Below are 19,409 nucleotides of genomic sequence, written 5' to 3' on the forward strand. Positions count from 1 at the left end.
CTCATAGTTTCCGAGATAATCGACTTTAAAAATTTTCAAACACTTTTGTGCATTTCTCGTCCAATTTTCCTTATTTCCGAGTTAAATTCGGCACATCTCAAGCCTGAAGGAGGCTCTAAACAGATGTAAAGTTTTGAGGTCCCTATCTCTCATAGTTTCCGAGATAATCGACTTTAAAGATTTTCAAACACTTTCGTGCATTTCTCGTCCAATTTTCCTTCTTTCCGAGTTAAATTCTGCACATCTCAAGCCTGAAGGAGGCTCTAAACAGATGCAAAATTTGAGGCCCCTATCTCTCATAGTTTCCGAGATAATCGACTTTAAAGATTTTCAAACACTTTTATGCATTTCTCGTGCAATTTTCCTTGTTTCCGAGTTAAATTCTGCACATCTCAAGCCTGAAGGAGGCTCTAAACAGATGTAAAGTTTGAGGCCCCTATCTCTCATAGTTTCCGAGATAATCGACTTTAAAGATTTTCAAACACTTTCGTGCATTTCTCGTCCAATTTTCCTTGTTTCCGAGTTAAATTCTGCACATCTCAAGCCTGGAGGAGGCTCTAAACAGATGCAAAGTTTGAGGCCCCTATCTCTCATAGTTTCCGAGATAATCGACTTTAAAGATTTTCAAACACTTTTATGCATTTCTCGTGCAATTTTCCTTGTTTCCGAGTTAAATTGTGCACATCTCAAGCCTGAAGGAGGCTCTAAACAGATGCAAAGTTTGAGGCCCCTATCTCTCATAGTTTCCGAGATAATCGACTTTAAAGATTTTCAAACACTTTCGTGCATTTCTCGTCCAATTTTCCTTGTTTCCGAGTTAAATTCTGCACATCTCAAGCCTGAAGGAGGCTCTGAACAGATGTAAAGTTTGAGGCTTCTATCTCTCATAGTTTCCGAGATAATCGACTTTAAAAATTTTCAAACACTTTTGTGCATTTCTCGTCCAATTTTCCTTATTTCCGAGTTAAATTCGGCACATCTCAAGCCTGAAGGAGGCTCTAAACAGATGTAAAGTTTTGAGGTCCCTATCTCTCATAGTTTCCGAGATAATCGACTTTAAAGATTTTCAAACACTTTTGTGCATCTCTCGTCCAATTCTCCTCACTTCCGAGTTAAATTCTGCACATCTCAAGCATGAAGGAGGCTCTAAACAGATGCAAAGTTTGAGGCCCCTATCTCTCATAGTTTCCGAGATAATCGACTTTAAAGATTTTCAAACACTATTATGCATTTCTCGTGCAATTTTCCTTGTTTCCGAATTAAATTCTGCACGTCTCAAGCCTGAAGGAGGTTCTAAACAGATGTAAAGTTTGAGGCCTCTATCTCTCATAGTTTCCGAGATAATCGACTTTAAAAATTTTCAAACACTTTTGTGCATTTCTCGTCCAATTTTCCTTATTTCCGAGTTAAATTCTGCACATCTCAAGCCTGAAGGAGGCTCTAAACAGATGTAAAGTTTGAGGCCTCTATTTCTCATAGTTTCCGAGATAATCGACTTTAAAAATTTTCAAACACTGTTAAAAATGCGTTGCAAAAAGTAGAGCTCTCCTTGAGCCACCTCTTTTCAGCCAATGCCATTTCACAACTGCTCGAAAAAGTGCAATAATATGTCACCCTATAAAAATCAGCGTCATGTTTTAAATTTCGACCGTTGGCGCTGAGGTCGACAAATTCCGATTCAAATTCAAACTCACATCCAACGGATTTCACATCGAAGCTTTATTCAGACAATTTTAACATCAGTCCCCCCAATTGGGGATATGTCTCCAATTGTCTTTAACATTAATTGTCTGGAAGTCTAAGCAGACATAATTTGTTAACCGGGCGCCTATATTGACCCGTTGCAGTACTCACGTCAACTACGCGTACTACTCCGTCCGATCCAGGATAGATTTTTACGATTTTTCCCCTACGCCAAGAATTCCGATCATGTTTGTTATCAATAATCACAACGAGATCATTGACTTGAATCTGACGATCATTTGACCACCATTTTGGTCGAAGGGCCAACACCGGAAGGTAATCATTAACCCAGTGGGTCCAAAAAATATCTGCCAACCGCTGGGACGCGCGCCACTGTTTTCTCAACACGAGGTCGTCATCTGAAAATTTTCCCGGAGCCTGATAGGTGGCTTGGCGCAATAAGAGGAAATGGTTGGGCGTAAGTAATTCATCATTATCAGTAAGTACCATTAATGGACGCCCATTAAGAATACTTTCCACTTCCGCAAATGCAGTGACCAATATTTCGGGTGTAGGAACGGAGGCCTTAAGAGTAGCTTCCAAGGAACGTTTTACGGAACGAATTAATCGTTCCCAAGCTCCACCCATATGCGGCGCGGATGGTGGATTATATTCCCATTCGATATTTCTCTTAGATAAATCCACACCAATACGATCTTGATCGATTTCTTTAAGCGCTTCCTTTAATTCCCGCTTAGCCCCTTTAAAATTAGTTCCGTTATCCGAAATAATTTTAACGGGGCTTCCACGCCTTGAAACGAATCTATGTATTGCCATGATACAAGAATCAGTCGTGAGTGATTCGCAAACCTCCAAATGAACCGCGCGGGTAGTCAAACATGTGAATATAGCTCCATATCGCTTTACTCGGCTACGGTTTAATTTGGTATCAATCGGTCCAAAAAAATCAAGGCCCGTATTTGTGAATGGATGTTGATACACATCCAAACGAGCAAGCGGCAATTGCCCCATCATAGGTTGGATAGTCTTAGCACGTCGTTTCTGACAGAATACACAATGGGCTTCTATCCATTTGAGAGTGCGACGTCCCCCAATAACATGATAAAGTGGCCTCATTTCGGCTAGGATATAACGTGATCCTACATGTCCTAGTCTCTTATGTTCTTCCTCCAGAAAAAGTTTGGTAAATTTATTTTTCCCACAAAGTATAAGAGGATTATTATAATTCGGCAATTCCCTGAGAGCCAACTTCTCTAGTCTTCCTTTCATCCTTATCAAGCCATTGCTATCAATTTCTGGAGTCAAGCGAGATAATCGTCCCCCTCTTGTAAGAGGTTTTCCTTTCTTTAAAATTTCTATTTCCGAAGAAAAGGACTCGGCTTGTGACTGGCTTATCAGCAAGTTTCTTGCTTGATTGAGTTCATTTACTGTTAGGAAGTTTGTCATCGTTCGAGTCTTGCGTACACGATTTGCGAAACGTAGGACGTAAGCCATTGATCGAATCATGCGCCAAAAACTGGAGAATGAATTGAAATCTATCAATCGGTTATTCTCTGGTTTTTCGTCTATAACTACTTCTTCTGCTTGAACGACAGCAATTGGGACGATTGAACTTGATTCTATTGTAGGCCATGAGGCCTCTTTGTGCGACAAAAAATCAGGCCCTTTAAACCATCGTGACTCAGGTGTTAAGTCTGTGGGTAAATCAAAGCGAGTTGCTTCATCAGCAACATTAAGCTTGGTAGGTACCCACTTCCACTCATCCTCTTGGGTCAAATTATTTATTTCGGAAACCCTGTGACCTACAAAATCTTGGAACTTTTTGGGATCAGTTTGGATCCAAGATAGTACAGTACGTGAATCACTCCACAAATAAGTTTTGTTAATCTTTATTCCGACTTGTTGTCTCACTGTGCAAGCTAAACGGCTTCCCAAAACGGCAGCCTGCAATTCCAGACGTGGGATTGTGAGAGTCTTTGATGGTGGTGCTAATCTACTTTTACCCATGACAAATGTGACATGAATTTGGTCATCACCGAAACGCAAGTAAGCCACTGCAGCAAAGGCTGATGAGCTGGCATCACAGAAAATATGTAACTGGACTTGTTGCTCCCTAACATCTTTTGTTGCAAAGCAACGAGGAACCCGAACCTGATAGATCATGGATAGACCTACTACCCATTTTTTCCACTCTTTATGAGTGATCTCATCAATTTCTTCTGACCAATCAACCCCTTTATTACATACTTTCTGCATTATCATCTTGCCCCCTACAGTTAAGTGAACCAGCATTCCGAATGGATCGTAAATACTCATTACAATTTGCAAAATTTCTCTTCGAGTCGGTATTTTATCTCCTGACATCAATGTACCAGGGATTCTTGAAAAAGTTGTACGGAAAGTTAACACGTCTTCTTTAGGATCCCACCATATTCCCAACACCTTTTCAAACTGTTCGTCAGAGTTTAAGTCGAGTGTTGGTGATGAGGAGCAAAGATCTTTGGGCACATCTGACAAAATAGTCTGATCCGACGCAATGAAATTCCGAATTACGAAACCCCCTTTAGAATGAATCTTAATCACTTGTTCAATAAGTTTCTTGGCTTGATCTGTGTCGTCACAAGACTCAAGCCAATCATCTACGTAATGCCGCTCAGTGATAGCTTCATATGCTTCAGGAAAGTCAGATCGGAACTCTTCAGCGTTCTTATTTTTAACATATGCAGCCAATGCCGGACTGCACGAAGCTCCAAATATAAGAACGCGCATCTTGTATTCCTGAATAGGCGCCCGATTATCTCTACCTCTCCATAATACACGCTGGTAATTTTGATCTAATTCCCTAACCAAAACTTGATGGAACATTTGTTCAATGTCCCCCGTGAAAGCATAATTTCCTCGACGAAATTTGAGCAACACTTCAGTTAAGGACGTCAATTGATCGGGACCCTTCAGTAATTCAGTGTTCAGTGAAACCCCTTCTGATTTCGCCGCAGCATCCATTACAATTCTTAGTTTTCCAGGCTTAAGGTGTCTACACATTGGAGCTGATTTCATCAAGAATTATTTCAAGAATTTTTTAAAGAAAAATTCATATTTTTGAAGGAATTTTTGAAGAAAAATGCCTACACATTGGGTTTTTTTATTTTCCATCAAAAATTTTTTTGACAGATTGCCATCATTTCCAAGTCTCTACCTCTTCTGACTGTTTTTCACGAAAATTTGTTGTTTCACTACTGGAAAAATTGAGAAAAGCGTTTAGTGAAGTTGCTTGGGATAGTATTTAGTGAATTTGTGAAGAAAATCTTCTAAATATGCAAGGGAATAGTGTTTTTCTTGAGATGTCGTTCCTGGTGGAATCCAACCCAGCCTTGAAGGAACATTTCCTGTGATTTTCCTCCAGAAATTGCCGGAAGTTAATCCATCTGTGTATTCTTGAGGTGTTCCACAATACAGTGGCCTCGTACTCCATGGATTGCAAGATGGAGGGAAAGGAGAAAATTTACGGGCACTTTGGAATCTCTGCCTTGGTTACCAATCAAAACAAGAGCTAACCAGAGCCACCGAGGAGATCTCAATGCAAACGAGAGCTGTCCGGAGCTACCAGAAGCCATCACTTGAACCCCCAGAAGAACATCAGAATGATCTTTTATATCATTCACTTTCTCAACCACTAGGAACTCTGTGGGATTGCTTCCTTTCGAGAACATCAGAACTGGATAGCCACATGCCTTCAATTCCTCATGTCAATGATGTGGCTATCCAGTTCAGATGTTCTCGAAAGGAAGCAATCCCACAGAGTTCCTAGTGGTTGAGAAAGTGAATGATATAAAAGATCATTCTGATGTTCTTCTGGGGGTTCAAGTGATGGCTTCTGGTAGCTCCGGACAGCTCTCGTTTGCATTGAGATCTCCTCGGTGGCTCTGGTTAGCTCTTGTTTTGATTGGTAACCAAGGCAGAGATTCCAAAGTGCCCGTAAATTTTCTCCTTTCCATCCATCTTGCAATCCATGGAGTACGAGGCCACTGTACTGTGGAACACCTCAAGAATACACAGATGGATTAACTTCCGGCAATTTCTGGAGGAAAATCACAGGAAATGTTCCTTCAAGGCTGGGTTGGATTCCACCAGGAACGACATCTCCAGAAAAACACTATTCCCTTGCATATTTAGAAGATTTTCTTCACAAATTCACTAAATACTATCCCAAGGAACTTCACCAAACGCTTTTCTCACTTTTTCCAGCAGAAAATAACAAATTTTCGTGAAAAACAATCTTGAATCGTGATGGTTTCCTTCAAGAATTCTGTCAAGAATGACTTTGATGAATTTTATTCCAATGTGTAGCCGATAATTTCTTTCAAAAATTCTTGATGGAAATTTCCTTCAATTGGATATGATTTTTGAAGAAATTTGTCTACACATTAGACAAATTTTCTTCAAGAATCCATCTTTTTATCAAAAATTCTCACCAATGTGTAGGCAATTTTCTTGAAGAACACTTCTTGAAGCTCATTTTTGATAGAAATTTCTTATAATGTGTAGACACCTTTACTCGGGTTTGTTACACCAAAATGGGGCAGATACCAGGTCTGCCCCGTCTCTAGACGTTGGTCCTCATTGGTCACCGGAACAAGATATTTCTTTGAAATATATTCTTCCATCTTACGACAATATGCTTCGGCATATTGACTATCTAAAACCATCTTTTTCTCTACATAATACAGCCGTTTCATTGCCATCGCTCTGGATGGTGGCATGTTAACTTGATCCTAAATAAATAAATAAATATTGTATTTATTTCAATATTTAATTTCAAGAAATTATAACTTTAAGTAAACTTTCATTTCAAAGTTTTGTTAATTCACCTTTTTCCACAATAGGCCGACTTCAAATCTTCCCTCCTTTCGAACCACTGTTTGCTACATCGAATCCAATGCCTTCTTATCTGCCCGGGCTCCTGATTGTGCTGTGGGAGCCATAACCCCAAAGTTCTCTGTAGAACTCGTGCTTTCCACCAAACTGATTAAACGTTCAGTGACACATGCTACCACCGGTTTCCGGTTACGACATCCATCTGATCCCGACACTACCCATCCGAGCTGGGTGCGACAGGCAAGCGGCTGTCGATTTCTTCTACCTTCAATTACTTCACCTGGCACTGTTAATTTCACATTGTCCTCGCCAATTATGAGTAATGGCTTCTCCTTCTTGAAGCTTGGTATAGGAATTGACTTCAAGTATGGATATTGCTTCTTAAGTTTTACAACGTCCAGCTCCGCAGGTCGGAGGTCAAGATGAGTTACTACATAAGCATCTTTAATCAACCATTTTCTATCCCTTTCTGATATACCCTTAATGTTGAAATCGACAACTTTTGCATTCTTGTCAGTCACTACAGTGCCATCAACCCATTCGATGGCCAACCCAATGCTTGGGCCATCCAACTCTAAATACTCTGCAACTTCCTGGTGCATCATAGTGATGGCAGAACCAGAATCTAGTAGCGCCAAAATGTTAAGTGATTTTCCTGTATGGTTTGAGACAGTGACAGGAATAATTCGCAGTAAAGTCTCGTTGCTGCCACATACAGCTACTTGCTTTGCCTTATCCAAATCATCAACCTTTTCATCCCTTTTTATCTCAGAAGTTACAACTTTACCTGAGAATAAACATTATACTTTCAGGATTGTCCCTTTCGTTCTTAGATCCATTCAATAATAAAATAATTAACCCTAAGGCGTAATTTATTATTTGAGCTAAGTGCTCATCCTAATAAACATATCGAGCATAAAGCTCGTCCTTGATAAGACTATTTCGAGCTCAAGCTTGACCTAATTGAGTGATGCACTCATCCTAAAATTTGAGAACATGGCTCGTATTTATCGAGTGATACACTCGTCCTTACAACACTTCGAGCACAAGACTCGTCCTTATCGAGTGATACACTCGTCCTTATCGAGTTATTAACTCGTCCTTAAAACACTTCGAGCACAAGACTCGTCCTTATCGAGTGATACACTCGTCCTTATCGAGTTATTCACTCGTCCTTAAAACACTTCGAGCACTAGTCTCGTCCATATCGAGTGATACACTCGTCCCTTTAATTATATCGAGCATAAGCCCGACCCTTATAAATATCGAGCATAAGCTCGTCCATACAAAACGTATCGAGCATAATGCTCATCTATAAAACACTTCAAGTGTAATGCTCATTGCTCTTTGTACAAAATGTGACATATGAACTTACTCGGCTTTATATCCACATGCAGAAGAAAATGATGTGTCCTTGTACATTCTGGTACTTGACATTGTTTCACCATCCTGCATTCCCGAATTTTGTGTCCAGATTTGAGACATCGGATGCAAAGCCCATTTGTCCTGACGAATTTAAATCTTTCATCAGTACTCATCTTTTTGAAGCTCGGACAATCCTCAAGTCGATGAGCTTCTGCGCAGCGACTACAAGTCGATGGTTTCTTCGTCGATACTGAACCTACTTGACGCGTTTTCCGGAATTCCTTTGTCGTAGATGTGCGTTCATCTCTATCACTCTTTGGCCGGTCAGCTGTTACTTTGGAAATCCCGGCCAACCATTCCGAGAATTCAGGCAATCTCGCCTTCTCATTGTGAGTTATGTGAGACAACCACATCCACTTCAAATTTAAGGGCAATTTCTCTTCAAACTCATTGAGTAGTCGACGATCTTGGAGATAAGAATTGTCATCAATTCCATCCAGTGCCAAAACCAAGTTCTCTACAGCCGATGCAAATTTTATAAAAGTTTGTCCATCTGTAGATTTCGGCCCTGGAACTGCTCTTGCCTTTTCTATTGCTGAGCGAGCTACTCTCTCGTCTCCCCCAAATTTTCTTTTCAAAATCTCAATAATTTTGTCCGCCTTGTCAGGTCGGGCGAGGAGAGAAATAACTGCATCTCTCGCGTCTCCCTCTAGACATTTTTGTAGTCTCAACACATTCTCATCTCCTTTATAACCTCCACTTTTAGTCGTACGTATGTAGCTGGAATAAAACAGTGGCCAGCTGGCAGGGTTTCCATTGAATTTTGGCAGTTTGTTGTCTTCACCTTGACGACTCAATAGTTGAGCCATTTTGTCTGCAAATACGCTGATAGATGCCGTATCTGTACCAGATTTCTTCTCAACAGTGTCCCGCCTATGGGATGTCTCTTCTAGTAAATTCTCATCATCAAACTCCTGCCCAGATTCATCCCAACTCGTCTTAGTTTGATTCCCAGTAGACGGAATATCCGGTAAATCATAAATCTCATCTGCCAAAACTGACATCTCTCCTTCAAAATCAGTCAATGTATTCTCATCAGATTTGCAGCTTTTATCATCCTCATCGACGTTCGCCTCGGTCTCAATAACTCTCTCAGCGTTCGTGAAATCCATCAACTTTTTCTCCTCAATTTCAATCAACGCCAAGGTCGCCATGGCTTGTTGTCTCCTTCTTTTCAATTGCTCCCTACGTACCTCAATCTCATCCGACTTCCGCTTTTTCTTGGCAGTCGACTGCAACCCCATTCCAACTCCTGAATCCATGCTGTTGTTTCCTCACCCGGGGCACCAAATGTTAAAAATGCGTTGCAAAAAGTAGAGCTCTCCTTGAGCCACCTCTTTTCAGCCAATGCCATTTCACAACTGCTCGAAAAAGTGCAATAATATGTCACCCTATAAAAATCAGCGTCATGTTTTAAATTTCGACCGTTGGCGCTGAGGTCGACAAATTCCGATTCAAATTCAAACTCACATCCAACGGATTTCACATCGAAGCTTTATTCAGACAATTTTAACAAACACTTTTGTGCATTTCTCGTCCAATTTTCCTTATTTCCGAGTTAAATTCTGCACATCTCAAACCTGAAGGAGGCTCTAAACAGATGTAAAGTTTGAGGCCCCTATCTCTCATAGTTTCCGAGATAATCGACTTTAAAGATTTTCAAACACTTTTGTGCATCTCTCGTCCAATTCTCCTCACTTCCGAGTTAAATTCTGCACATCTCAAGCCTGAAGGAGGTTCTAAACAGATGCAAGGTTTGAGGCCCCTATCCCTCATAGTTTCCGAGATAATCGACTTTAAAGATTTTCAAACACTTTTATGCATTTCTCGTCCAATTTTCCTTATTTTCGAGTTAAATTCTGCACATCTCAAGCATGAAGGAGGCTCTAAACAGATGCAAAGTTTGAGGCCCCTATCTCTCATAGTTTCCGAGATAATCGACTTTAAAGATTTTCAAACACTTTAATGCTTTTCTCGTCCAACTCACCTCATTTCCAAGTGAAATTTTACACAGCTCAAGCCTGAAGGAGGCTCTAAACAGATGCAAAATTTGAGGTACCTATCTCTCATAGTTTCCGAGATAATCGATTTTAAAGATTTTCAGACTCTTTGGTGCCTTTCTCGTCCAATTTTCCTTATTTCCGAGTTAAGTTCTGCAAATCTCAAGCCTGAAGGAGGCACTAAACAGATGTAAAGTTTGAGGCCCCTATCTCTCATAGTTTCCGAGATAATCGACTTTAAAGATTTTCAAACACTTTCGTGCATTTCTCGTCCAATTTTCCTTGTTTCCGAGTTAAATTCTGCACATCTCAAGCCTGAAGGAGGCTCTAAACGGATGTAAAGTTTGAGGCCACTATCTCTCATAGTTTCCGAGATAATCGACTTTAAAAATTTTCAAACACTTTTGTGTATTTCTCGTCCAATTTTCCTTATTTCCGAGTTAAATTCGGCACATCTCAAGCCTGAAGGAGGCTCTAAACAGATGTAAGGTTTTGAGGCCCCTATCTCTCGTAGTTTCCGATATAATCGACTTTAAAAATTTTCAAACACTTTTATGCATTTCTCGTCCAATTTTCCTTGTTTCCGAGTTAAATTCTGCACATCTCAAGCCTGAAGGAGGCTCTAAACAGATGCAAAATTTGAGGCCCCTATCTCTCATAGTTTCCGAGATAATCGACTTTAAAGATTTTCAAACACTTTTATGCATTTCTCGTCCAATTTTCCTTGTTTCCGAGTTAAATTCTGCACATCTCAAGCCTGGAGGAGGCTCTGAACAGATGTAAAGTTTGAGGCTTCTATCTCTCATAGTTTCCGAGATAATCGACTTTAAAGATTTTCAAACACTTTCGTGCATTTCTCGTCCAATTTTCCTTGTTTCCGAGTTAAATTCTGCACATCTCAAGCCTGGAGGAGGCTCTAAACAGATGCAAAGTTTGAGGCCCCTATCTCTCATAGTTTCCGAGATAATCGACTTTAAAGATTTTCAAACACTTTTATGCATTTCTCGTGCAATTTTCCTTGTTTCCGAGTTAAATTGTGCACATCTCAAGCCTGAAGGAGGCTCTAAACAGATGCAAAGTTTGAGGCCCCTATCTCTCATAGTTTCCGAGATAATCGACTTTAAAGATTTTCAAACACTTTCGTGCATTTCTCGTCCAATTTTCCTTGTTTCCGAGTTAAATTGTGCACATCTCAAGCCTGAAGGAGGCTCTAAACAGATGCAAAGTTTGAGGCCCCTATCTCTCATAGTTTCCGAGATAATCGACTTTAAAGATTTTCAAACACTTTTGTGCATTTCTCGTCCAATTTTCCTTATTTCCGAGTTAAATTCGGCACATCTCAAGCCTGAAGGAGGCTCTAAACAGATGTAAAGTTTTGAGGTCCCTATCTCTCATAGTTTCCGAGATAATCGACTTTAAAGATTTTCAAACACTTTCGTGCATTTCTCGTCCAATTTTCCTTGTTTCCGAGTTAAATTCTGCACATCTCAAGCCTGAAGGAGGCTCTAAACAAATGTAAAGTTTGAGGCCCCTATCTCTCATAATTTCCGAGATAATCGACTTTAAAGATTTTCAAACACTTTTATGCATTTCTCGTCCAATTTTCCTTATTTCCGAGTTAAATTCTGCACATCTCAAGCCTGAAGGAGGCTCTAAACAAATGTAAAGTTTGAGGCCCCTATCTCTCATAATTTCCGAGATAATCGACTTTAAAGATTTTCAAACACTTTTATGCATTTCTCGTCCAATTTTCCTTATTTCCGAGTTAAATTCTGCACATCTCAAGCCTGAAGGAGGCTCTAAACAAATATAAAGTATGAGGCCCCAATCTCTCATAGTTTCCGAGATAATCGACTTTAAAGATTTTCAAACACTTTTATGCATTTCTCGTCCAATTTTCCTTATTTCCGAGTTAAATTCTGCACATCTCAAGCCTGAAGGAGGCTCTAAACAAATGTAAAGTTTGAGGCCCCTATCTCTCATACTTTCCGATATAATCGACTTTAAAGATTTTCAAACACTTTTATGCATTTCTCGTCCAATTTTCCTTATTTCCGAGTTAAATTCTGCACATCTCAAGCCTGAAGGAGGCTCTAAACAAATGTAAAGTATGAGGCCCCTATCTCTCATACTTTCCGAGATAATCGACTTTAAAGATTTTCAAACACTTTTATGCATTTCTCGTCCAATTTTCCTTATTTCCGAGTTAAATTCTGCACATCTCAAGCCTGAAGGAGGCTCTAAACAAATGTAAAGTATGAGGCCCCAATCTCTCATACTTTCCGAGATAATCGACTTTAAAGATTTTCAAACACTTTTATGCATTTCTCGTCCAATTTTCCTTATTTCCGAGTTAAATTCTGCACATCTCAAGCCTGAAGGAGGCTCTAAACAAATGTAAAGTATGAGGCCCCAATCTCTCATAGTTTCCGAGATAATCGACTTTAAAGATTTTCAAACACTTTTGTGCATTTCTCGTCCAATTTTCCTTATTTTCGAGTTAAATTCTGCACATCTCAAGCCTGAAGGAGGCTCTAAACAAATGTAAAGTATGAGGCCCCAATCTCTCATAGTTTCCGAGATAATCGACTTTAAAGATTTTCAAACACTTTTATGCATTTCTCGTCCAATTTTCCTTATTTCCGAGTTAAATTCTGCACATCTCAAGCCTGAAGGAGGCTCTAAACAAATGTAAAGTTTGAGGCCCCTATCTCTCATACTTTCCGAGATAATCGACTTTAAAAATTTTCAAACACTTTTATGCATTTCTCGTCCAATTTTCCTTATTTCCGAGTTAAATTCTGCACATCTCAAGCCTGAAGGAGGCTCTAAACAAATGTAAAGTTTGAGGCCCCTATCTCTCATACTTTCCGAGATAATCGACTTTAAAGATTTTCAAACACTTTTATGCATTTCTCGTCCAATTTTCCTTATTTCCGAGTTAAATTCTGCACATCTCAAGCCTGAAGGAGGCTCTAAACAAATGTAAAGTTTGAGGCCCCTATCTCTCATACTTTCCGAGATAATCGACTTTAAAGATTTTCAAACACTTTTATGCATTTCTCGTCCAATTTTCCTTATTTCCGAGTTAAATTCTGCACATCTCAAGCCTGAAGGAGGCTCTAAACAAATGTAAAGTATGAGGCCCCAATCTCTCATAGTTTCCGAGATAATCGACTTGAAAGATTTTCAAACACTTTTATGCATTTCTCGTCCAATTTTCCTTATTTCCGAGTTAAATTCTGCACATCTCAAGCATGAAGGAGGCTCTAAACAAATGTAAAGTATGAGGCCCCAATCTCTCATAGTTTCCGAGATAATCGACTTTAAAGATTTTCAAACACTTTTATGCATTTCTCGTCCAATTTTCCTTATTTTCGAGTTAAATTCTGCACATCTCAAGCATGAAGGAGGCTCTAAACAGATGCAAAGTTTGAGGCCCCTATCTCTCATAGTTTCCGAGATAATCGATTTTAAAGATTTTCAAACACTTTTATGCATTTCTCGTCCAATTTTCCTTGTTTCCGAGTTAAATTCGGCACATCTCAAGCCTGAAGGAGGTTCTAAACAGATGCAAGGTTTGAGGCCCCTATCCCTCATAGTTTCCGAGATAATCGACTTTAAAGATTTTAAAACACTTTTATGCCTTTCTCGTCCAATTTTCCTTATTTCCGAGTTAAATTCTGCAAATCTCAAGCCTGAAGGAGGCACTAAACAGATGTAAAGTTTGAGGCCCCTATCTCTCATAGTTTCCGAGATAATCGACTTTAAAGATTTTCAAACACTTTCGTGCATTTCTCGTCCAATTTTCCTTGTTTCCGAGTTATATTCTGCACATCTCAAGCCTGAAGGAGGCTCTAAATAGATGTAAAGTTTGAGGCCTCTATCTCTCATAGTTTCCGAGATAATCGACTTTAAAAATTTTCAAACACTTTTGTGCATTTCTCGTCCAATTTTCCTTATTTCCGAGTTAAATTCGGCACATCTCAAGCCTGAAGGAGGCTCTAAACAGATGTAAAGTTTTGAGGCCCCTATCTCTCATAGTTTCCGAGATAATCGACTTTAAAGATTTTCAAACACTTTCGTGCATTTCTCGTCCAATTTTCCTTGTTTCCGAGTTAAATTCTGCACATCTCAAGCATGAAGGAGGCTCTAAACAGATGCAAAGTTTGAGGCCCCTATCCCTCATAGTTTCCGAGATAATCGACTTTAAAGATTTTCAAACACTTTTGTGCATCTCTCGTCCAATTCTCCTCACTTCCGAGTTAAATTCTGCACATCTCAAGCATGAAGGAGGCTCTAAACAGATGCAAAGTTTGAGGCCCCTATCTCTCATAGTTTCCGGGATAATCGACTTTAAAGATTTTCAAACACTTTAATGCTTTTCTCGTCCAACTCACCTCATTTCCAAGTGAAATTTTGCACAGCTCTAGCCTGAAGGAGGCTCTAAACAGATGCAAAGTTTGAGGTACTTATCTCTCATAGTTTCCGAGATAATCGATTTTAAAGATTTTCAGACACTTTCGTGCCTTTCTCGTCCAATTTTCCTTATTTCCGAGTTAAATTCTGCAAATCTCAAGCCTGAAGGAGGCACTAAACAGATGTAAAGTTTGAGGCCCCTATCTCTCATAGTTTCCGAGATAATCGACTTTAAAGATTTTCAAACACTTTCGTGCATTTCTCGTCCAATTTTCCTTGTTTCCGAGTTAAATTCTGCACATCTCAAGCATGAAGGAGGCTCTAAACAGATGCAAAGTTTGAGGCCCCTATCGCTCATAGTTTCCGAGATAATCGACTTTAAAGATTTTCAAACACTTTTGTGCATCTCTCGTCCAATTCTCCTCACTTCCGAGTTAAATTCTGCACATCTCAAGCATGAAGGAGGCTCTAAACAGATGCAAAGTTTGAGGCCCCTATCTCTCATAGTTTCCGAGATAATCGACTTTAAAGATTTTCAAACACTATTATGCATTTCTCGTGCAATTTTCCTTCTTTCCGAATTAAATTCTGCACGTCTCAAGCCTGAAGGAGGTTCTAAACAGATGTAAAGTTTGAGGCCTCTATCTCTCATAGTTTCCGAGATAATCGACTTTAAAAATTTTCAAACACTTTTGTGCATTTCTCGTCCAATTTTCCTTATTTCCGAGTTAAATTCTGCACATCTCAAGCCTGAAGGAGGCTCTAAACAGATGTAAAGTTTTGAGGCCCCTATCTCTCATAGTTTCCGAGATAATCGACTTTAAAGATTTTCAAACACTTTCATGCATTTCTCGTCCAATTTTCCTTGTTTCCGAGTTAAATTCTGCACATCTCAAGCATGAAGGAGGCTCTAAACAGATGTAAAGTTTGAGGCCTCTATCTCTCATAGTTTCCGAGATAATCGACTTTAAAAATTTTCAAACACTTTTGTGCATTTCTCGTCCAATTTTCCTTATTTCCGAGTTAAATTCGGCACATCTCAAGCCTGAAGGAGGCTCTAAACAGATGTAAAGTTTTGAGGCCCCTATCTCTCATAGTTTCCGAGATAATCGACTTTAAAGATTTTCAAACACTTTCGTGCATTTCTCGTCCAATTTTCTTTGTTTCCGAGTTAAATTCTGCACATCTCAAGCCTGAAGGAGGCTCTAAACAGATGCAAAGTTTGAGGCCCCTATCGCTCATAGTTTCCGAGATAATCGACTTTAAAGATTTTCAAACACTTTTGTGCATCTCTCGTCCAATTCTCCTCACTTCCGAGTTAAATTCTGCACATCTCAAGCATGAAGGAGGCTCTAAACAGATGCAAAGTTTGAGGCCCCTATCTCTCATAGTTTCCGAGATAATCGACTTTAAAGATTTTCAAACACTATTATGCATTTCTCGTGCAATTTTCCTTGTTTCCGAATTAAATTCTGCACGTCTCAAGCCTGAAGGAGGTTCTAAACAGATGTAAAGTTTGAGGCCTCTATCTCTCATAGTTTCCGAGATAATCGACTTTAAAAATTTTCAAACACTTTCGTGCATTTCTCGTCCAATTTTCCTTATTTCCGAGTTAAATTCTGCACATCTCAAGCCTGAAGGAGGCTCTAAACAAATGTAAAGTTTGAGGCCTCTATTTCTCATAGTTTCCGAGATAATCGACTTTAAAAATTTTCAAACACTTTTGTGCATTTCTCGTCCAATTTTCCTTGTTTCCGAGTTAAATTCTGCACATCTCAAACCTGAAGGAGGCTCTAAACAGATGTAAAGTTTGAGGCCCCTATCTCTCATAGTTTCCGAGATAATCGACTTTAAAGATTTTCAAACACTTTCGTGCATTTCTCGTCCAATTTTCCTTGTTTCCGAGTTAAATTCTGCACATCTCAAGCATGAAGGAGGCTCTAAACAGATGTAAAGTTTGAGGCCACTATCTCTCATAGTTTCCGAGATAATCGACTTTAAAAATTTTCAAACACTTTTGTGTATTTCTCGTCCAATTTTCCTTATTTCCGAGTTAAATTCGGCACATCTCAAGCCTGAAGGAGGCTTTAAACAGATGTAAGGTTTTGAGGCCCCTATCTCTCGTAGTTTCCGATATAATCGACTTTAAAGATTTTCAAACACTTTTATGCATTTCTCGTCCAATTTTCCTTGTTTCCGAGTTAAATTCTGCACATCTCAAGCCTGAAGGAGGCTCTAAACGGATGTAAAGTTTGAGGCCACTATCTCTCATAGTTTCCGAGATAATCGACTTTAAAAATTTTCAAACACTTTTGTGTATTTCTCGTCCAATTTTCCTTATTTCCGAGTTAAATTCGGCACATCTCAAGCCTGAAGGAGGCTCTAAACAGATGTAAGGTTTTGAGGCCCCTATCTCTCGTAGTTTCCGATATAATCGACTTTAAAGATTTTCAAACACTTTTATGCATTTCTCGTCCAATTTTCCTTGTTTCCGAGTTAAATTCTGCACATCTCAAGCCTGAAGGAGGCACTAAACAGATGTAAAGTTTGAGGCCCCTATCTCTCATAGTTTCCGAGATAATCGACTTTAAAGATTTTCAAACACTTTCGTGCATTTCTCGTCCAATTTTCCTTGTTTCCGAGTTAAATTCTGCACATCTCAAGCCTGAAGGAGGCTCTAAACGGATGTAAAGTTTGAGGCCACTATCTCTCATAGTTTCCGAGATAATCGACTTTAAAAATTTTCAAACACTTTTGTGTATTTCTCGTCCAATTTTCCTTATTTCCGAGTTAAATTCGGCACATCTCAAGCCTGAAGGAGGCTCTAAACAGATGTAAGGTTTTGAGGCCCCTATCTCTCGTAGTTTCCGATATAATCGACTTTAAAGATTTTCAAACACTTTTATGCATTTCTCGTCCAATTTTCCTTGTTTCCGAGTTAAATTCTGCACATCTCAAGCCTGAAGGAGGCACTAAACAGATGTAAAGTTTGAGGCCACTATCTCTCATAGTTTCCGAGATAATCGACTTTAAAAATTTTCAAACACTTTTGTGTATTTCTCGTCCAATTTTCCTTATTTCCGAGTTAAATTCGGCACATCTCAAGCCTGAAGGAGGCTCTAAACAGATGTAAGGTTTTGAGGCCCCTATCTCTCGTAGTTTCCGATATAATCGACTTTAAAGATTTTCAAACACTTTTATGCATTTCTCGTCCAATTTTCCTTATTTCCGAGTTAAATTCGGCACATCTCAAGCCTGAAGGAGGCTCTAAACAGATGTAAGGTTTTGAGGCCCCTATCTCTCGTAGTTTCCGATATAATCGACTTTAAAGATTTTCAAACACTTTTATGCATTTCTCGTCCAATTTTCCTTGTTTCCGAGTTAAATTCTGCACATCTCAAGCCTGAAGGAGGCTCTAAACGGATGTAAAGTTTGAGGCCACTATCTCTCATAGTTTCCGAGATAATCGACTTTAAAAATTTTCAAACACTTTTGTGTATTTCTCGTCCAATTTTCCTTATTTCCGAGTTAAATTCGGCACATCTCAAGCCTGAAGGAGGCTCTAAACAGATGTAAGGTTTTGAGGCCCCTATCTCTCGTAGTTTCCGATATAATCGACTTTAAAGATTTTCAAACACTTTTATGCATTTCTCGTCCAATTTTCCTTATTTCCGAGTTAAATTCGGCACATCTCAAGCCTGAAGGAGGCTCTAAACAGATGTAAGGTTTTGAGGCCCCTATCTCTCGTAGTTTCCGATATAATCGACTTTAAAGATTTTCAAACACTTTTATGCATTTCTCGTCCAATTTTCCTTGTTTCCGAGTTAAATTCTGCACATCTCAAGCCTGAAGGAGGCTCTAAACGGATGTAAAGTTTGAGGCCACTATCTCTCATAGTTTCCGAGATAATCGACTTTAAAAATTTTCAAACACTTTTATGCATTTCTCGTCCAATTTTCCTTGTTTCCGAGTTAAATTCTGCACATCTCAAGCCTGAAAGAGGCACTAAACAGATGTAAAGTTTGAGGCCACTATCTCTCATAGTTTCCGAGATAATCGACTTTAAAAATTTTCAAACACTTTTGTGTATTTCTCGTCCAATTTTCCTTATTTCCGAGTTAAATTCGGCACATCTCAAGCCTGAAGGAGGCTCTAAACAGATGTAAGGTGTTGAGGCCCCTATCTCTCGTAGTTTCCGATATAATCGACTTTAAAGATTTTCAAACACTTTTATGCATTTCTCGTCCAATTTTCCTTGTTTCCGAGTTAAATTCTGCACATCTCAAGCCTGAAGGAGGCTCTAAACGGATGTAAAGTTTGAGGCCACTATCTCTCATAGTTTCCGAGATAATCGACTTTAAAAATTTTCAAACACTTTTGTGTATTTCTCGTCCAATTTTCCTTATTTCCGAGTTAAATTCGGCACATCTCAAGCCTGAAGGAGGCTCTAAACAGATGTAAGGTTTTGAGGCCCCTATCTCTCGTAGTTTCCGATATAATCGACTTTAAAGATTTTCAAACACTTTTATGCATTTCTCGTCCAATTTTCCTTGTTTCCGAGTTAAATTCTACACATCTCAAGCCTGAAGGAGGCACTAAACAGATGTAAAGTTTGAGGCCCCTATCTCTCATAGTTTCCGAGATAATCGACTTTAAAGATTTTCAAACACTTTCGTGCATTTCTCGTCCAATTTTCCTTGTTTCCGAGTTAAATTCTGCACATCTCAAGCCTGAAGGAGGCTCTAAACGGATGTAAAGTTTGAGGCCACTATCTCTCATAGTTTCCGAGATAATCGACTTTAAAAATTTTCAAACACTTTTGTGTATTTCTCGTCCAATTTTCCTTATTTCCGAGTTAAATTCGGCACATCTCAAGCCTGAAGGAGGCTCTAAACAGATGTAAGGTTTTGAGGCCCCTATCTCTCATAGTTTCCGAGATAATCGACTTTAAAGATTTTCAAACACTTTCGTGCATTTCTCGTCCAA

The 19,409-nt window shown here is 39.3% G+C and overlaps 1 protein-coding gene across 1 annotated transcript; it reads right to left on the reverse strand.

Moving 5' to 3' along the window:
- Positions 1 to 1,782: 1,782 nt before the first annotated feature.
- Positions 1,783 to 4,707, reverse strand: LOC129809396 (uncharacterized). Its single transcript, XM_055859204.1, has one exon. The coding sequence runs from the start codon at positions 4,705 to 4,707 to the stop codon at positions 1,783 to 1,785; it is 2,925 nt and encodes a 974-aa protein (XP_055715179.1).
- Positions 4,708 to 19,409: the final 14,702 nt, after the last annotated feature.

The sequence above is a fragment of the Phlebotomus papatasi genome, unplaced genomic scaffold, assembly GCF_024763615.1.
Source record: "Phlebotomus papatasi isolate M1 unplaced genomic scaffold, Ppap_2.1 HiC_scaffold_91, whole genome shotgun sequence".
Taxonomy (NCBI): Eukaryota; Metazoa; Arthropoda; class Insecta; order Diptera; family Psychodidae; genus Phlebotomus; species Phlebotomus papatasi.